We start from the raw sequence: 19,415 nt of genomic DNA, 5'->3' as shown, positions 1-19,415 counted from the left end.
AGTAAGTGAAGGAAAAACCATTAAATTAGATCTCTGTAGCAAGTGCCATGGGTGAGGCAAAATGGGCATAAACACAAAATAACCTGCAGATGCTGGGGTCAAAGCAACACTCACAACATGCTGGAGGAACTCAGCAGGTCGGGCAGCATCCGTGGAAAAGACGGTCGACGTTTCCGGCCGGAACCCTTCATCAGAACTGTAGAGGGAAGGGACAGAGGCCCTATAAAGAAGGTGGGGGGAGGATGGGAAGGAGAAGGCTGGTAGGTTCCAGGTGAAAAACCAGTAAGGGGAAAGATAAAGGGGTGGGGAAAGATAAAGGGGTGGGGGAAGGGAAGCAGGGAGGGGATAGGCAGGAAAGGTGAAGAAAGAATAGGGGAAAACACAATAGGTAGTAGAAGGAGGCGGAACCATGAGGGAGGTGATAGGCAGCTGGGGGAGGGGGCAGAGTGACATAAGGATAGAGGAAGGGAGGGGGAGGGAACTACAGGAAGTTGGAGAATTCTTTGTTCATACCAAGGGGCTGGAGACTACCTAGACGGTATATGAGGTGTTGCTCCTCCAACCTGAGTTTAGCCTCATCATGGCAGTAGAGGAAGCCATGTATGGACATATCTGAATGGGAGTGGGAATTATGAAGTTGGGGCTGGTGCTGTTGTAGACTGGTGGGACATAATTGAGAAAGGTTATGAGAGTAGACATGACTGTCCTGCTCCTTGTCCCAGTGTTGTGACCTTTATAAATTTGAACATAGAACATAGAATAGTACAGCACAGTACTATTTGGCTTGTTATTCTGATAGCTTTGACTTTACCACTTGTGCTATAATGTCCTTTCCCAATTAACTATGGGTGCAAGGTAGCGTAGTGGTTAGAGTGACACTATTACAGGTTGGGGCATTCCGGAGTTCAGAAATCCGGTACCATTCTGTAAGGAGCTTCTGTATGTCCTCCCAGTGGAATGTGTGGATTTTCCCCAGGTGCTCCAATTTCCTTCCACAGTCCAAAGATGTACCAGGTAGATTAATTGGTTATTGTAAAATGTCCTGTGATGAGGTTAGGGTTAATTGTGTGTGTAGGCTTGCTGGGATGGCATGGCAGACTTGAAGGGCTGGAAGGGCCTACACCACACTGTATCACTAAGTAAATAAATAGATTTTTTTTTCTTGTTGTCATCTTTTCTTTATCGAGTATAGAATACCAGAGGATAACTGACACCTCAGATCTTTACATCAGCCCTATTGTGGAATTACCAATGTGGAGAATTTGTTGAATCTCCATTCAGGTTCAGCAAGGTCATCGAGAAAGGCAACATTCCCTGACGGGCATCTGGAGTGGCATCTACCTCTCAAAGCTGTCCAAGCAAGAGCTTTCAATTACAAGAGCAGGAGAGGGCATTGCGAAGAGGTCACTGGAGAGAGAGAGGAGATTGCAGGAGTCTATAGGATCTGGGAAGGATATTGTCGGATGTCCACTGAAACAGATAGATGGCCAGTGGTGTAGTGACATCCTCACTGGACTTCGAGGTGAGTGGTCCCGGGTTCGAATCCAACTGGCTCCTTGCACGCTTTCCACCCTTGCTGGGTTGAGTGTTTAGTTAGTAATTCAGCCTCGTAAAAGAAAAAACAGACAAGTGCTAAAGAAACAGCAAAGTTGCCGCCCGATGCGCCACCAGGTGTGGAGTGGAACAACAACATTGAAATAGAGGAGGATATTGCCAAAAGCATCCAAAAATGATGTTAATGTTGCCAGGAGACACCAGGAACTGCTGAAGATATTGCCAGAGGTCCACCAGAGAAAACGAGGATATTGAAGAGCCCATGAGTGCAGAAAGTCATCTTCTTGGAGTTCCAAACACAAATTGTTAACGAAGCTAAGCCCAGAAGCCATGCAAGGAGCACCATTAGGCCATTTTAATAGGTGGAAGTTCTCTCTCCAGCCACACTCATAACTTTATTGCCCAGAGGGTAAAAGAAAAACCTCAGGCTGCTTGTCCCTTAGTTTCTACTGCTGATTTTTGGGATAAAAGTAATCTGCCTATGATTGTTCAAATGAGGGGTAGCTTGAAAGCAATTTCATGTTCTATGATCGAGCTATGGCAATATTACGCATCCATTTTACTCCCCACTGGTGGATTTGCGACTGATGATCACAAACAGTCAAAACTATTGATACACTTACATCTTCATCCAGCTTTGCCCACTCCAAACTGATCATCTTAAACTGTATCTGTCTGAAGATTTCTTCGAGGGCTTCACAGCTAACATTGTCTAAATTTTCCCCTAGAAAATAAACGTGTTCAGTCATTTTAGAAATATAAGGAACAGATTTCTATAAAATGTTGTAAGCTTGATTCAGGGCAAACATCAAAAAAAGCAAATGATACATATTTCTTGTTATAATTTATAGATTTTATTATTATAATGCATTCAATGAACAGGTGCCATGAAACAACAAATTTCACCTTTGCCAGTGATATCAACTTTGTTTAATGTCATTTCCAGTACAAAAGTGTAAAGGAGAATGAAGTGATTGTTCCTTTGGATACGATGTAGCACAAAAAAAATCACAATAGATAAAGAGCACAGTAATAAATAAATAATACAATTTCCTGTGGCTACTCTACACTAGAATAATAAATTTATGGCGGATGGATCTCAAAACACTGACCTGAAATCTTTGCTGCCTCGTGGCTATACCCTCTCATGGGGAAGGGTGCCAGAGTAAACCCCAAGGGAAAAATCCGGAGTTGGAGTCCCTGAGGCAGTCCTTGTTGAATTCAACACTGACCAGTATCTCCTGCAGTGCTTCTGGTTCTAAACTGTACCGGTCTCTGCTATTCCTTTAGGTTTATCACTGCGTGGAGAGAGGGAGCTTACTACATGGGATGTGGCCAACGCTGACCAACGGAGGCCTCGCTCACTTGATTCTAAAATGAGACAGCCTACACACACAACAAAATGATTTAAAAGTATGCTAACCCAATTCACTTTACATATCTTGCGGTCTTTGTGGAGAAATTCTTCTCTTTACCTTGGCCGTATTCACATTTAGATTCCAGCAATGAAGGAAAATGTTGAAGGGGAGGCAATGAGTGCCCGATGCAGCAGCAGTGTTGGTAAATCACTGGACCAGCAACCCTGAGATCGAAACTCAGATGGAGGAGAAGAATCTAAAGATGAAAGGTTTTGACCCAAAACATCAACGGTTCTTTCCCCCCCCCCCACACACGGTGCTTGACCCATTGATTACCTCCAACAGAAGGTTTGATCTAAACTAATCGTCCAGTGTCCTGAAATCAAATCCCACAATCACAAATGCAGCTTTGGTTGTTAAATTCTAACTGGCTCACTATTTATTTATTTATTGAGATACAGTGCGGAGCAAACCCTTCGAGCTGCGCCACCTAGCAATCCATGATTTCACCCTAGTCTAATCACGGGACAATTTACAATGTCCAATTAACTACTAACTGGTACATCTTTGGACTGTGGGAGGAAACTGGAGCACCTGGAGGAAACCCACGCAGTCACAGGAAGGACATACAAATTCCTTACAGGCAGCAGCAGGAATTGAACATGAGCCGTCTGTACTATAAAGCTTTGTGCTAACTGCTATTGTGCCACTGGAGAAATTAATTTAGAGAAATGAAATCTGCTGTTATTATCTAGACTAGCTACCATAGGAATCTGGACCAATAACATGGTCTGTGACTTTTAACTGCCCATGAAATCTGCAATTACATTGATTTAATTTTTGCTCATTTTTTATTTAGCCACACAGCATGGTAACAGGCTCTTCTATCCTAACAAGCCCACTCCATCTAATTACACCCATGTGACCAATTAACCTATTAACCCCTACATCTTTGGAAAGTGGGAGGAAACCAGAGCTCCCGGAGGAATCCCACGCGGTCACAGGGAGAATGTTCAAACTTCTTACAGAGCTCGGTGGAAATTACCCCAGGTGGCAGGCATTATTCTAAGCACTATGTTACTGTACCGTCCCCAAAATAATAAAAATAATCAGAGATTATCAGTATATAGGCTGATCTAACCAGTGTCACCCATACTCCATGAATGATTTTTTAAAATAGTGTTCAGCATCAATATATTAAAAAACTTTGAATAGATAAATGGATGGTAGGGGTATAGTCCTGGAGCAGGTAGATGGGAGTAGGGAAGTTTAAGTGGTTCGGCACAGACTAGATGGGCTGAAGGGCCTGTTTCTGAGCAATACTTTTCTATGACTCTATGATTCTTTTGCTGCTTGGCTACCTTTAGCTCTACGAATGAAAACATTTTTAAAAATATTGTTCAGCCTCGAAAGTTGCTGCTTGGCTAACTTTAGTCCTTTGAATTTATCTGGATCAAGCAGATGGCACTGCTTAACCTCAATCAAATGTACACCATTATTATATGCTAATCGTAGAACTTATATTGGAGTAGCGTAGGACTTGTATCAGAGTGGAATCTACATTGTTTTACAAAGCAGATGGGCATCTCTTCTCTTCTGTGAATAATGGAAAGTTGAGGATAAATGTGAGACCCCGAAATCTAAGCAGAGAATCTAAACATATGGCAAGTTATTTCCTAACTAAATCAATAGCAAACTAATCTGTGTACCTAACCATTGTCTTTCATTATTTCAATTTTTCTCATTACGTTCTGCAGCTTCTCCCTCATCAATGGAGCGGCGCAGTGGCAGAGTGGTTAGAGTAACGCTTTACAATGCCAGCCACTGTGACAAAAGTTCAATTCTGACCGCTGCCTATATGGACCTTGTACGTTCTCCCCGTGACCATGTAGATTTCTTCCAGGTGCTGCTCTTTCCTCCCACGTCGCAAAGGCCAGTTAGTAGGTTAATTGACCTCAAGGGGGTATTTTGGCGGTGTGAGCTCATTTGGCCAGAAGGACCTGTATCTCTAAATAAATAAATACAATAGTCTGTTCTCTAGTATTTATAACTGCCATTCTTTTGAAAAAATAGCTATTATCCTGAAATTCCCTGAAAAAGGCGAATGGTATGCTGGCGTTCATAGCAAGAGGATTCGAGTACAGGAGCAGGGAGGTTCTACTGCAGTTGTACAAGACCACACCAAGAGTATTGTGTGCAGTTTTGGTCCTCTAATCTGAGAAAAGACATCCTTGCCATAGAGGGGGTACAAAGCAGGCTCACCAGATTGATTCCTGGGATGGCAGGACTTTCATATGATGAAAGACTGGATCGACTAGGCTTATACTCTCTGGAATTTAGAAGATTGAGGGGGGATCTGATTGAAACGCATAAAATTCTAAAGGGATTGGACAGGCTAGATGCAGGAAAATTGTTCCCGATGTTGGGGAAATCCAGAACGACGGGTCACAGTTTGAGGATAAAGGGGAAGCCTTTTAGGACCGAGATGAGGAAAAACTTCTTCACACAGAGAGTGGTGAATCTGTGGAATTCTCTGCCACAGGAAACAGTTGAGGCCAGTTCATTGGCTATACTTAAGAGGGAATTAGATAAGGCCCTTGTGGCTAAAGGGATTAGGGGGTACGGAGAGAAGGCAGGTATAGGGTTCTGAGTTGGATGATCAGCCATGATCGTAATGAATGGCGGTGCAGGCTCGAAGGGCCGAAAGGCCTACTCCTGCACCTATTTTCTATGTTACTATGTCTCTGCAGATGCTGTTTCATCTAGCCTTTCCAGCTTTTTCTGTTTTAGTTTCAGATTTACAATATCTGCAGACATTTTCCAATTTCATCTCGCTCTCTTTTTTAAATTTTGAATTAATAATTCCTCAATTACAAATTAAATAAATAGCCTTTCCTTTCCTTACCTACCACACCTTCATTATTTAAAAGTAACTCTGTTAAATTCAGTTTCATTTATTTATCGTAAGTACATCGAAACATAGTGTAATGCTCTGGTTCACATCTTTAATGTTATGCTGTAGGTATTTCACTTAGCAGTCTGTTCTGCTTTCAGCCTGTTTGGGTTATTGTTGAAGGTAAAGGGATGATGTGGAACGTGTGCCATCCAACTAGCGGGAGGTTTTCTTGGTGACGTTGGTCTTGGGCTTTTGTTCGAGAGGAGATGAAGTGAGAAGACGCTAGGGAGAACCGATCGTAGCATACAATCCGGTGTGAGACTGGTTTGTTTGAGATGGATTGTGACCAACGTTCAGAAGGTGGTGTGTGCTTTCACGTTGACCGAGGGCCCAGTGCGTGAGTGACAGAGAAGTTCAAGATGAGCTCCAACTTGTGCACATTTGTCTGTTTAATTAGAATGGGCCCTTTTCTTTTTGTTATTCTTTACTAACCCTTTAGTTAACATTCATAAATATAATTCCTTTAATTGTATGCAGTGCACTGTCTGGTATTTCGCAGCATCAATTTGTAACAGGGTAGCAAATGACACAGCATCCACACAAGCCTCAATCTCATCAGTTTGGGGGTACTGGAGGTTGTCTTCCTGAGACTCACGCAGCCAAGGAAACCAGGGTGTTTCAATATAATGAAATGTGTTGTTTGCATTAACAACCAATATAACGTAATGAAGTGCTGGGGGCAGCCACACATTCCAGTCCCAACATAACATGCCCATAATGTTCATCAGAACATCACAGAGCACAGCAAACAACAAAACAACAGCAGAAAAACAAGACCTGTTCCACCCAGACACATTAACTGTCCTCTAACCCATGGACAGGCCATCAGCAGTCTCCAGCCTCCAGTGGACTCACGGGTTTGCAGACATTGGGCTTCACCTTTTTCCAGAGTACTGGCAGAAACTCATAGACAAAGAGTCTACCCATCGGGCCTCAACTTCCAAACTTCCGGACAACCTTGGGGCTTCAGTTTGTGGTATACTGCACACCTCAAGACTCACTGATGAGTACCAATGAGGACCCCGAACTCCAAGCTGAAGCTCCAGCTTCACTGATGATGCAACCCCAAACGTACGGACTCAAAACTCTGGCCCCGTCAAATCACGTACCTAGGGAGGCACTATTGCTCATGTCTCCTGCCCGCACGACAGAACTCTGATCCTAGAACATGCTGACGACTTGCTGACCTGGGGAGGAATGGGGTGTGCCACCAGTCCTTGTCCGCGCTGGTCTGCCAGTCTGACATCCACGTGGCAGCCCTTTGAACATGGATAGTCGAGTGGAGGCCTAGACTAAAGCCTGATCACTAATTGCCACACAGACCTGATTCTAACCACTAATCTGACCCCTAACTCCCCTTTCCACTGTTCCCTCTGAACTGCACAGGTTACATGGCCATGCAGTAACTGAAAAGCTCCTGCACACAAAGCCTTTGTTGCCGCTCAGCTGGAGTTGAAAGTTTACAAAACATGAAAGGTTTTCTTTGTTGTACTGTACGATGCCTGCATACAATGCTCCCACGGTCAACATCCTCTGGATAGCTCACAACACTATTCATTTCACTTCTTTTATGTCTTTACATCTGACCTTTCATCTTGAATGTGTTTCTGGAACTGCTGGAGACTGCAATTTGAAGTTTGGAGATCATTGGGGTGATCCAGTGCTTTGCAATCTCCAAGAGGATCAGGGAGGCAGAGGTAGCCAGCGTGAGACTTGTGGCAAGCAGGCTGCGAGATGGGGCATGAGCCGATGCTTGACTCCATTTTGCCAGTTAAAGCTTCAATAGTTCACTGGCTAAAGTGACAAGGGAGATTGAAACTTCAAGATAAATGCAGAAGGTGAGTACTGGCTGCCTGACTTTTGAGCACTTGTGGAATCGCTCTGCTGCAGAGAGGGGAGACTGCCTTCTGACCACTGGTGGGATTGGTTTGCTGCCGGAGAGGGGAGACTGCATTCTGACTACTGGTGGGATCACTCTGCTGTTAGAGAGGAAGCCTGTGTGGCCTGCCACTGTGCCTGGAGAATGTTACATAGGTTTTTCTGCATTTTGGATATGGATATGGACCTGTATTGTGGACTTTTTTCCCAGTCTTATATGTTTTTTATATTCTGTGTTTTTCTCATTTTATTTGTGTGGCAGAGGGGGATTTGGGGGTCGATAGTCCTGTTCCGTCATCTTTTTTGTGCAGGGGAGGGGGGATTTCAGGGGGTATTGGTAATCATGTTGCTGTCCTTTTCTTTCTTGATTTCATGGCTATCTGGAGAAGAATAATTTCAGAGTTGTATACTTTGATAATAAATTAACCGTAGACCTTTGACTTTTTATTTTGTTATACTCTTCAATTATTAAGTACAATCAAAAGTATGTGATTTTAAATAGAATAAATACTGGAAACAGTTAGTAGTCCAGTTAGTATCTATAGAGAGGAAAATAGAGTTGACATCTTAGGGTGACTCCAGTAAAAAATTATGGCGACTGAATTTCCAAACCGCAAAAGAAATTGATATACTGGCAAAGTAATTCTAACCTTCAGGAACTGCACATAAAGTGGCCTCTTAAATCAGTTGTCCACCTCAGGGATATGTACTCATGGAGGTCCTCCAGCACTTACAGTACATTGTGGCAACTATTTATTACAGCAGATGGATCACTGGTTGTCTTCCCCCTCATGACCCCATTAACATAAGCTTTGAAGGAGATTGATGTTTTTTCTTTGAAAAATATCAGGATCAGATTTTTTCACCAAACTTTTAGTAAACTGCCTCAAATAACCCATTTCACTATATTTTGCTCAGATCTGCTTTAGGTGCAAACATAATTCAGAGGAAAGTTCAGGCCATAATATGCTGATTTGGACCTGTGGGCATATGAAGCACAGTAAGTGCCAGCAGCAATATACTGTTTACTTTTTAACTTGTAAATGCACCTTATTATTTGTAGTAATATTACATTATGCGTTGTGTGTCAGAGTTATATATACCAAAACTATATATGTTACAGGTTTCCCCCGCCATCCAAAGGTAGAGTGTCCCTATGAAACGGTTCGTAAGCTGGAATGTCGTAAAGCGAAGAAGCAATTACCATTAATTTATATGGGAAAAATTTGTGAGCGTTCGCAGATCCAAAAATAACCTACCAAATCATGCCATATAACACATACAACCTAAAATAACAGTAACATATAGTAAAAGCAGGATTGATATGATGAATACACAGCCTATATAAAGTAGAAATACTTTTCCACAATCATTGCCGCACTGTTCTCCGTAGCGAAAATCTCACGCAAGCGCTCTCCAGTAACCTTTAAGCTATGAAGCTGCCAAATCATACCAAATAACATGTAAAAATACACAGCCTATATAAAGTAGAAATAATGTATGTACAGTGTAGTATCACTTACCGGAATCAGGAAGACATCGAGCACACTGACGATGGTGTGTTAGGCTGAGTCGTTGGAGGTTGGGGTGGTGCAATGGTCCCCACCCTCCAGGCAGCGAGCCGATACCGATCCGTGAAGCATGCAGGGGTACAGCGGTGGCTGGAACGCACTCAGCACATCTTTAAGAAAAAAGCCGAAACAAACAAGCTAATTAATTAGGTGCCGCCCGGCACATGAATGTCAGCCCAGATCAGAGGCGACGCAATCGGCAATCGTCTCTGATCTGGGCCAACATTTACGTGCCGGGCGGCACCTAATTAATTAGCTTGTTTATTTCGGCTTTTTCCTTAAAGATGTGCTGGGTGCGTTCCGGCCACCGCTGCATTCTTCGCAGATCAGTATCTGTCCGCGGCCCAGGGGTTGGGGTGGTGGGACACTGGGATGTCACCTCATCGTCGATCAGGGCAGGCAGGTCTCTTCTTCTATGTCTGTCTGCCTTGATGTCGAAGGTCGAGGTTCGTCGTCTGCTGTGGCTGATGTAGAAGTCTTGCTCGACTGCTTAGCCTCGCACATTTTTAGATCATACAGCTCTTTGTAAGCACTCAAACCATCTTGCAAATATGCCCTAAACTGACATACCCTTTCAAAATTAAAGTCGTACTTTATCATTGCAGCGAAAATCTCATGCAGTTGCTTCACGTTCAGTTCCTGGACGACTTCACTTTCGGTCCGTTCGCTACTGTATTCGGTTTCAATTGTTATCCCTTCCTCTTCCAATTGCATCAGCTCTTCATCTATCAGTTCTTGGTCATGAGATGCCAAAACCTCTTCAACATCATCTTCGTTAACTTCCACAAGCAAAACTCACCTTGTCCTTGCTTCGTTCACCACGATCGAAATGCTTAATTATGTCTAGTTTTATGCTAAGTGTAACACCCTTACGAGCTCTTTTAGGCTTTTGCGATACCTTAGAACTAATCTTGCTAACGCTGCTCACGGGCAAGTGTTTAAGCAATGCCGACTAGAATACCGTTCCGAATCCGGGGGGAAAGCAGCTGCTCGGGGCACATTGCTTTTTTTGTGTGCCGCTTTTTTTCATAACAGTGAAAACTCCTTCTGTTAGCGAAAACAGGTAACTAATGTAGGTCTTTCGTAACAGTGAGGTTTCGTAAAGCGAAGGTTTGAAAAGCGGGAGACACCTGTATGTATGTATGTATATATATATATACACACCATCTATACCATAACAACTACATACTCTGTTGTGCACATTGCTCCAGAGGAATGTTGTTTCATTTGATAGTAAACAAATGTACAGTTGAATGAGAATAAAGTGAACTTGAATTTAAACTTGAGCATTGCAGAAAAAAAACTTACCCTTCAGATCTAAACATTTGATCCTGTGCTGTATCTCTGTGATTTCCTGGAGATGAAACAAAAGATATGATAGTTTATATAACTAATATAAAGGTAATCTTATATCAATGTAACAAAATGTCGGGAAAACTCTGCAGGTCAGGTGGCATCTACAGAAACACTCACACCACGCTGGAGGAACTCAGCAGGCCAGGCAGCATCTGTGGAAAAGATCGGTCAACGTTTCGGGCCGGAACCCTTTGTCAGGACTCATCTATAGAAAGAATTAAAGAGTTGACATTTCGGGCCAAGAAGAAGAGTCTCAGCTTAAAACGTTGACTGTTTATTCCTTTCTATAGATGCTGCCTGAATGGCTGATTTCCTCCAGCATTTTGTATGTGTGTTGCTCTGGATTTCCAGCATCTGCAGAATCTCTTGTGCTTAGAACTTCCATCTTCCATCAATATCATCTTGGAAGAGTTAGCAGCATTGCTGTCTTTCAGACAGAGGTTGTGTGCACTATTTCATGAGCTGGGATGCCGGAATTCTGAAATATAATCTGAAAACAGGAACATTTATCAACTATGACAAGGACTATTGAAAATTGATTTAATAACCAAAGAAAGAAATGGTCCCCATGATCTTTGATATCATATACCAGTGTTACAGGAACTGGTTTGACTTAGAAGTTCCTCTCCACGGATCTCTGCTGATCCATACATTCTTCTTTATACCCAAATTTTCCACTTATGTTTTCAGTTTTCCACTCTAATGAAGTTTTTTTTACTGAAATGTAATAATCTCATTCTCAACTAACTCTGTGTAATCTGCTTTAAAAATTAATCTATTTATTTATTTATTGTATGTATTATGTATGTATTTATTTCTTTAGAGATAAAGCACGAAACAGGCCCTTCCAGCCAAATGAACCGTTGCCACCCAGCAACCCACCTATTTAATCCTAGCCTAATCACAGGACAATTTACAGCAACAAGACAATTTACAACGGCCAATTAACCTACTAACCAGTACACCTTTGGACTGTGGGAGGAAACCAGAGCACCAGAAGAAGCCTATGCGGTCATGGGGAAAATGTACACACTCCTTACTGACTGCATTGGGATTGAATTTTGAACTCCAGAACCTCTGAGCTGTAATAGCACCTCACTAGCCACTGTACCACTGTGGCGTCCGCTTGTCTGTGCCAAATTCTGCGCTAACTTGTCAAATACAACACTACCGAAGTTAAAATTTTCTCCATTGCACTGAGAAAGTCATTAGTGTTCCATCCTGTAAAGCTATGTGCTAAATCATACTGACTCTGTCATCTGCTTCTCCCACCCGGTACTGCACTCACATTCCTACACACCTGCATTTACTTGGGCCTGATTCAGATGGCCATTCTCAACGGCAAGTCACATCCTGAATGTAGCAGCGAGAACCAGACGATGACAGGGCTATAAAAGGCACAGTCAGGAGAACCTGCACCCGAACATCCCTGACAGGAGGGAAACTCTGTCTTCAGTCATTCATAAGCAATTGAAAAGTATGAAAATTTAAGTAAACATATATATTTTTTTTTAAGAGTGAAATAAAATAACGAAAACTCTTCAAAATAATTTGGTCCTCAGTCCAGGTGAAGAGTCTCAACCAAAAAAGTTGACTGTCCATTTCCCTCCATAGATGCTGCCTGCCCACAGTGTTCCTTCAGTGCTTTGTGTGTCAACCCAGATTCCAGCATCTGCAATCTCTTGTGTCTCAAAATAATTCAAACCATAAGACCATAAGACCAGAAAACATAGGAGGGAATTAGGCCATTCAGCCCATCGAGTCTGCTCCACTATTTGATCATGGCTGATCTATTTCCTTCTCAGCCCCATTCTCCTGCCTTTTCTCCATAACCTTTCAAGTTCTGACATATCAAAAATCTTTCAACCTCTGCCTTAAATACACTCAATGATTTGGCCTCCACAACCACGTATGTCAACAAATTCCAAGATTCACCAACATCTGGCTCAAAAAATTACTCCTCCTATCTGTTCTAAATGGACGCCCTTCTATTCTGATATTGTACCCTCTGGTCCTAGACTCCCCCACTATAGGAAGCAATCTAGCCACATCCACTCTATCTAGGCCTTTCAACATTCAATAAATTTCAATGAGATACCCCCACTCATTCTTCTAAATTCTAGCGAGTACAACCTCAAAGCCATCAAACGCACCTCATACAATAACCCTTTCTTTTCTGGAATCATTCTTGTGAACCTCCTCTGAACCCTCTCCAATGCCAGCACATCCTTTCTTAGATATGAGCGATGACTGATAAGTTTGTGGCCTGAGGTAGAAGGAGTCAATTTTAGAAAACCTAGCACATTTATTTTTCGACATAGTCCCCTCCTACATTTATACACTTCGTCCAGCAGTCGTGGAGCATATGGATCTTGGACCTCCAGAAAGTGTCCACAGCAGAGGTGATTGATAAGTTTGTGGCCGAAGGTAGAAGGAGATGAGTTATACTGCTCTTGTTACATGCACATGCAGTTCAACTCCTTGAGTGATTATGCAGAAAGTTTGAAGTTAATAACTCATCTCCTTCTACCTTAGGCCACAAACTTATCAATCACCCCTCGTAACAGGCCCAAAACTGCTCACAATACTCCAAGTGAGGTCTCACCAGTGCCTTATAAAGGCTCAAGACTACATCCTTGCTTTTATATTCTAGTCATCTTAAAATTAATGCTAACATTGCATTTGTCTTCCACACCAACAAGTCAACCTGCAAGTTAACCTTTAGGGAATCTTGCACAAGGACTCCCAAATCCCATTGTACCTCGATCTTTTGCATTTTCTCCCCGTTTAGAAAATTGTCTATGCTTCTACCAAAGTACATGACCATACACTTCCTGACACTGTATTTCATCTGTAACTTCTTTGTCCATTCTTCTCAGCTGTCTAAGTCCTTCTGCAGCCACCGTGCTTCCTCAGCACAAACGGTCCCTCCACCTGTCTTCATATCATCCACAAATGTGGCTACAAAGCTATCAATTCCATCATACAAATCATTGATATATAAAATAAAAAGAAACAGTGCCAACATAGATCCCTGCAGAACACCACTGGTAGCCAATTAGAAAAGTTTCCCTTTATTCCCACTCTTTGCCTCGTGCCAATCAGCCAATGTTCTATCCATTCTGGTGTCTTTCATCAAATACCATGGGTTCTTATCTTGTTAAGCAGCTTCATGTGCAGCAGCTTGTCGAAGACTTTCTGAAAATCCAAGTACACAACATCCACTGATTCTCCTTTGTCTATCTTGCGTGTTATTTCCTCAAAAAATTTCAACAGATTTTTCAGGCAAGATTTTCCCTTAAGGAAACCATGCTGACTTGGCCTATTTTACCAGGTTCCCCTAAGTACCCCAAAACATCACCCTTAACAATAAACTCCAACATCTTCCCAACCATTAAGAGCAAGCTAACTGGCCTATAATTTCCATTTTTCTGTCTCCCTTCCTTCTTTTAGAGTGGAGTGATGTCTGCAATTTTCCAGTCTTCTCTGCAGTCTTCCTAATTTCTCCACATTGTCTTCAGCTAACTGGGGTGTAGCCCATCTGGTCCAGGAGATTTATCAACCTTCAGACCTTTCAGCTTCCCAAGCAAATTCTCCCTAGTAATAGCAACTGCAACCATTTCTGTCTCCTGACATTCTTGAACTTCTGGCATATTGCTTGTGTCTTCCACAGTGAAGGCTAAATGCAAAATACTTATTCATTTAGTCCACCATTTCCTTGTCTCCCGTTTCTAACCCTCCAGTGTCATTTTCTTGTGGTCCCATACTCTCACCTCTCCCTCACTCCTTATACATCTCAAAAATCTTTCCGTATCCTCTCTGAAATTATTGGTTAGCTTACCTTCTTATTTCATCATTTCCCTCCATAAGGCTTTTTTAGGTTTTCCTTCTGTTAGTTTTTAAAATCTTCCCAATGCTCCAATTTCCCTCTAATTTTTCTTCTATTACATGGCCTCTCTTTGGCTTTGACTTTCCTTGTCAGCCATAGCTGTGTCATCCTGCCTTTAAAATACTTCTTCTTTGGGATGTATATACCCTGTGACTTTCAAATTGCCAAAAGAAACTCCAGCCAGTACTGTTCTGCCATCATCTCTGTTACTGTCCCCTTTCAATCAACTTTAGCCAGCTCCTCTCTCATGCCTCTGTAATTTTCTTTATTCCACTGTAATACTGACACATTTGACCTTAGCTTCTCCCTCTCAAAATGCAGGGTGAATTCTATTATATTACAGTCCCTTGTTTCTTTACCTTAAGCTCTCTAATCAAATCCGGTTTATTACACAACACCCAATGCAGAATAGCTGTTCCCCTCGTGGGCGCAACCACAAAAAACCATCTTAGAGGCATTCTACAAATTCTCTTGGGATCCAAAATCAGCATCAACCTGATTTCCTCAATCTACCTGCGTATTGAAATGCCCCATGACTAGGTACATTGTCCTTTTGACATGCATATTCTATCTCTCATTGTAATTTGTAGCCAACATCCTGGCGACTGTTCAGAACCCTGTATATAACTCTAGTCAGGGTCTTTTTACCCTTGCAGTTCCTTAACTCCACCCATGGGATTCTGCATCTTCCAACTCTATGTCACCTCTTTCTAAGGATTTGATTCCATATCTCGGCCTCCTGCCCTGCCAACCCATCTGTCCTTTTGATATAATATATATCCTTGGATGTTAAGCTCTCAACGATAATCGTCTTTCGGCTATGACTCAGTGATGCCCACAATATCATACCAGCCAAGCTCTAACTGCAGTACAAGATCATCTACCTTATTAATGTAAAACAAAATCATCTCAGTCTAAACTGGTGCTGGATACCAGTGCTAAATCACTCATTTAAACCTTAGTGAAGTCTAGTCTTGACCAGAGTGCTTTCAGAATCAGAATCAGAATCAGGTTTATTATCACTGGCATGTGATGTGAAATTTGTTAACTTAGCAGCAGCAATTCAATGCAATACATAATCTAGCAGAGAGAGAGAAAAAAAATAAAGAAAAAAATAATAACAATAATAAATAAACAAGTAAATCAATTACGTATATTGAATAGATTAAAAAAACATGCAAAAACAGAAATACTGTATATTAAAAATAAAGTGAGGCAGTGTCCAAAGATTCAATGTCCATTTAGGAATCGGATGGCAGAGGGGAAGAATCTGTCCCTGAATCACTGAGTGTTTGCCTTCAGGCTTCTGTACCTCCTATCTGATGGTAACAGTGAGAAAAGGGCATGCCCTGGGTGCTGGGGGGTCCTTAATAATGGATGCTACCTTCCTGAGACACCGCTCCCAAAAGATGTCTTGGGTACTTTGTAGGCTAGTATCCAAGATGGAGCTAACTAGATTTATAACCTTCTGCAGCTTCTTTCGGTCCTGTGCAGTAGCCCCTCCATACCAGACAGTGATGCAGCCTGTCAGAATGCTTTCCACGGTACAACTATAGAAGTTTTTGAGTGTATTTGTTGACATGACAAATGTCTTCAAACTCCTAATAAAGTATAGCCACTGTCTTGTTTTCTTTGTAAATACATCGATATGTTGGGATCAGGTTAGATCCTCAGAGATCTTGACACCCAGGAACTTGAAGCTGCTCACTCTCTCCACTTCTGATCCTTCTATGAGGATTGGTATGTGTTCCTTTGTCTTACCCTTCCTGAAGTCCACAGTCAGCTCTTTCATCTTACTGATGTTGAGTGCCAGGTTGTTGCTGCAGCACCACTCCACTAGTTGTCATATCTCACTCCTGTACGCCCTCTTGACACCACCTGAGACTCTACCAACAATGGTTGTATCGTCAGCAAATTTATAGATGGTATTTGAGCGATGCCTAGCCACACAGTCATGTGTATACAGAGAGTAGAGCAGTGGGCTAAGCATATACCCCTGAGGTGTGCCAGAGTTGATCGTCAGCGAGGAGGATATGCTATCACTAATCCGCACAGATTGTGGTCTTCCCATTAGGAGGTTGAGGATCCAATTGCAGAGGGAGGTACAGAGGCCCAGGTTCTGCAACTTCTCAATCAGGATTGTGGGAATGATGGTATTAAATGCTGAGCTATAGTCAATGAACAGTATCCTGACATAGGTGTTTGTGTTGTCCAGGTGGTCTAAAGCCATGTGGAGAGCCATTGAGATTGTGTCTGCCATTGACCTATTGTGGCAATAGGCAAATTGCAACGGGTCCAGGTCCTTGCTAAGGCAGGAGTTCTGTCTAGTTATAACCAACCTCTCAAAGCATTTCATCACTGTCGATGTGAGTGCTACCGGGTGATAGTCATTAAGGCAGCTCACATTATTCTTCTTAGGCACTGGTATAATTGGGCACTGGTATAATTGTTGCCTTTTTGAAACAAGTGGGAACATCCACCCATAGCAGTGAGAGGTCGAAAATGTCCTTGAATACTCCCTCTAGTTGGTTGGTACAGGTTTTCAGAGCTTTACCAGGTACTCCATCAGGACATTCTGCCTTGCGAGGGTTCACTCTCCTTCCACTGATAAGGAGGACAAATTGATAGATTTGAACCTCATCCCACACACTCCAGTATCCTCCATCATCGACTCCTAACAAGTCTATCGGTAAGGCATTGTATGCCACAGCATACTCGTGAATATTGTTATTCTCATACTCGTGAAGTATTGTGAGCAGTTTTGGCCCCTTATCCAAGAAAAGATATGCTGACGTATGCTGTCTGTTAGGCATTTGTACTTTCTCCCTGTGACCATGTGGGTTTCCTCCAGGTGCCTATTTATTCATAAGCTTATCCTGAAGTCCCTTGAATACCACCATTGCGTCTCTGCTTCCACCCCTACTCTTTGCAGCATTTCAAAGCACTTACTATTCTCTTTGTAAAAGCGCTGCCTGGAACATCCCTTTCAAACTTTCTCCCTCTCTCCTTAAAGCTGTGCCCTCAAACATTCAACATTGGGGAGGCATGGTAGTGTAAAAGTTAAAATAACATTACTGCAGTACCAGTGACTTGGGTTCAATTCCTGCCACTGTCTGTAAGGAGTTTGTACGTTCTCCTCGTGATCACGTGGGTTTCCTCCAGGTGATCCAGTTTCTTCCCACTTCTCAAAGATGTATGGGTTAGTAGGGTTAATAATAAAAAAGTAAATGAATAATACACAGAAAATGAGTTGTTGAGTGCTTGATTTTTTTAAATTTTAGTAATACAGTGCAGAGTAGACTTTTCCGATCCTTCTGCTATGCTGCTCCATCAACCCTAAAACCCTGCTAACCCTAACTTAATCACAGGACAATTTACAATGACCAATTAACCTACTCGGTTTGTCTTTGAACTGTGGGAGGAAGCCAGAGCACAGGGGAAAACCCATGCATTTTACAGGGAGAACATACAGAGACCCCTTACAGAATGGCACCAGAACTGAACGCTGGAATGTCCCGTGCTTTAATAACATGGTGCCAACCACTATGAAGGAAGTTTATTGGTCCATGTAAATGTTCTTAACAATAGGGTGTGTCCACCATGTTTTGTAGACTTTTCCATTCCTGGCCATTGGTGTTTCCATTCCAGGCTGTGGTGCAACCAGTCAGAATACTCTCCACTGTGCATCCATAGAAGTTTGTCAAAGTTTTAGATGGCATGCCAAATCTACGCAAACGTCTAACAATCTCTGACAGTCAGGTACTTTTAAAAACAGTTCTGACAGTTTTGAATAATTTAAAAAATAACAATTACGAAACAAAAGAAGAAGAAGAAGAATTTTAAACAAGAGAAAATTTGCAGATGCTGGAAATCCAAGCAACATGCACAAAATGCTGAAAGAACTCAGCAGGTCAGGCACTATCTATGGAACAGAATACAAGCTGGCATTTCAGGCCAAGACCCTTCATCAGGACTGAATGAGGGTCTTGGCTCGAAACATCGACTGTACGCCTTTTCCATAGATGTTGCCTGGCCTGCTAATTTCCTCCAACACTTTATGTGTGTTTTGATTACTTAAAATGATTCCAAACTCCATTTAAATTATAGGAATTAGGATTGAATAAATTAAGGAAATTTGACTGAAACATTTACCTGTTCTTAACTTTACAGTCCAAGCAAAAGTCTCCATTCAAAAGAATGGTACCTTCTTGGTTGCACAGGACAAATCAGAGTTCGAAGGCTAAATAGGTGGACAGATTTGGCCCCACCTGGCCTCCAGCAGTGCACAGATGTCAAAGTTCAGAATGCCCTATTAGCCAGCAGTTCTCTGTGGAACCATTAGCTCACCAGCAGCATGATCCCTTCCACTGTTCCATAACCTACACTGAGTGATCACTTTATTAGGTATAGCTGTAAACCTGTTCGTTAATGCAAATATCTAATCAGACAATCATGTGGCAGCAGCTCAATACATAAAAGCATGCAGACATGGTCAAGTGGTTCAATTGTTGTTCAGACCAAACATCAGAATGTGGAAGAAAAGTGATTTAAGTGACTTTGACCGTGAAATAATTGTTGGTGGCAGGCAGGGTGGTTTGAGTACCTCAGAACATGCTGATCTCCTGGGATTTGCAAACACAACAGTCTCAAGAGTTTACAGGGAATTGAGCAAGGAACAAAAAACATCCAGTGAGCGGCAGTTCTATGGACGAGAACACCTTGTTAATGAGAGAGGTCAGAAGAGAATGGGCAGACTGGTTCAAGCTGATAAAAAGGTGGCAATAACTCAAATAACCACATGTTACAACAGTGGTGCGCAGAGAAAAGTCTCTGAACAGACAACATGTCAAACC

The 19,415-nt window shown here is 42.3% G+C and overlaps 1 protein-coding gene across 1 annotated transcript in view; it reads right to left on the bottom strand.

The window, feature by feature from the left end:
* The window catches only part of LOC140194062 (uncharacterized), a 121,232-nt gene that overhangs the window by 85,313 nt on the left and 16,504 nt on the right, over nucleotides 1–19,415 (bottom strand). Inside the window, exons 2-3 of the mRNA XM_072251451.1 lie at nucleotides 2,824–2,940; nucleotides 2,178–2,278 (exon numbers count right to left, since the gene is read on the bottom strand). Of these exons, the coding sequence (XP_072107552.1) occupies nucleotides 2,178–2,278; nucleotides 2,824–2,940 (218 nt within the window). The remainder of the gene's footprint in view (nucleotides 1–2,177; nucleotides 2,279–2,823; nucleotides 2,941–19,415) is intronic.

The sequence above is a fragment of the Mobula birostris genome, chromosome 1, assembly GCF_030028105.1.
Source record: "Mobula birostris isolate sMobBir1 chromosome 1, sMobBir1.hap1, whole genome shotgun sequence".
NCBI lineage: Eukaryota > Metazoa > Chordata > Chondrichthyes > Myliobatiformes > Myliobatidae > Mobula > Mobula birostris.
This window is presented reverse-complemented; position numbering and strand designations above follow the sequence as displayed.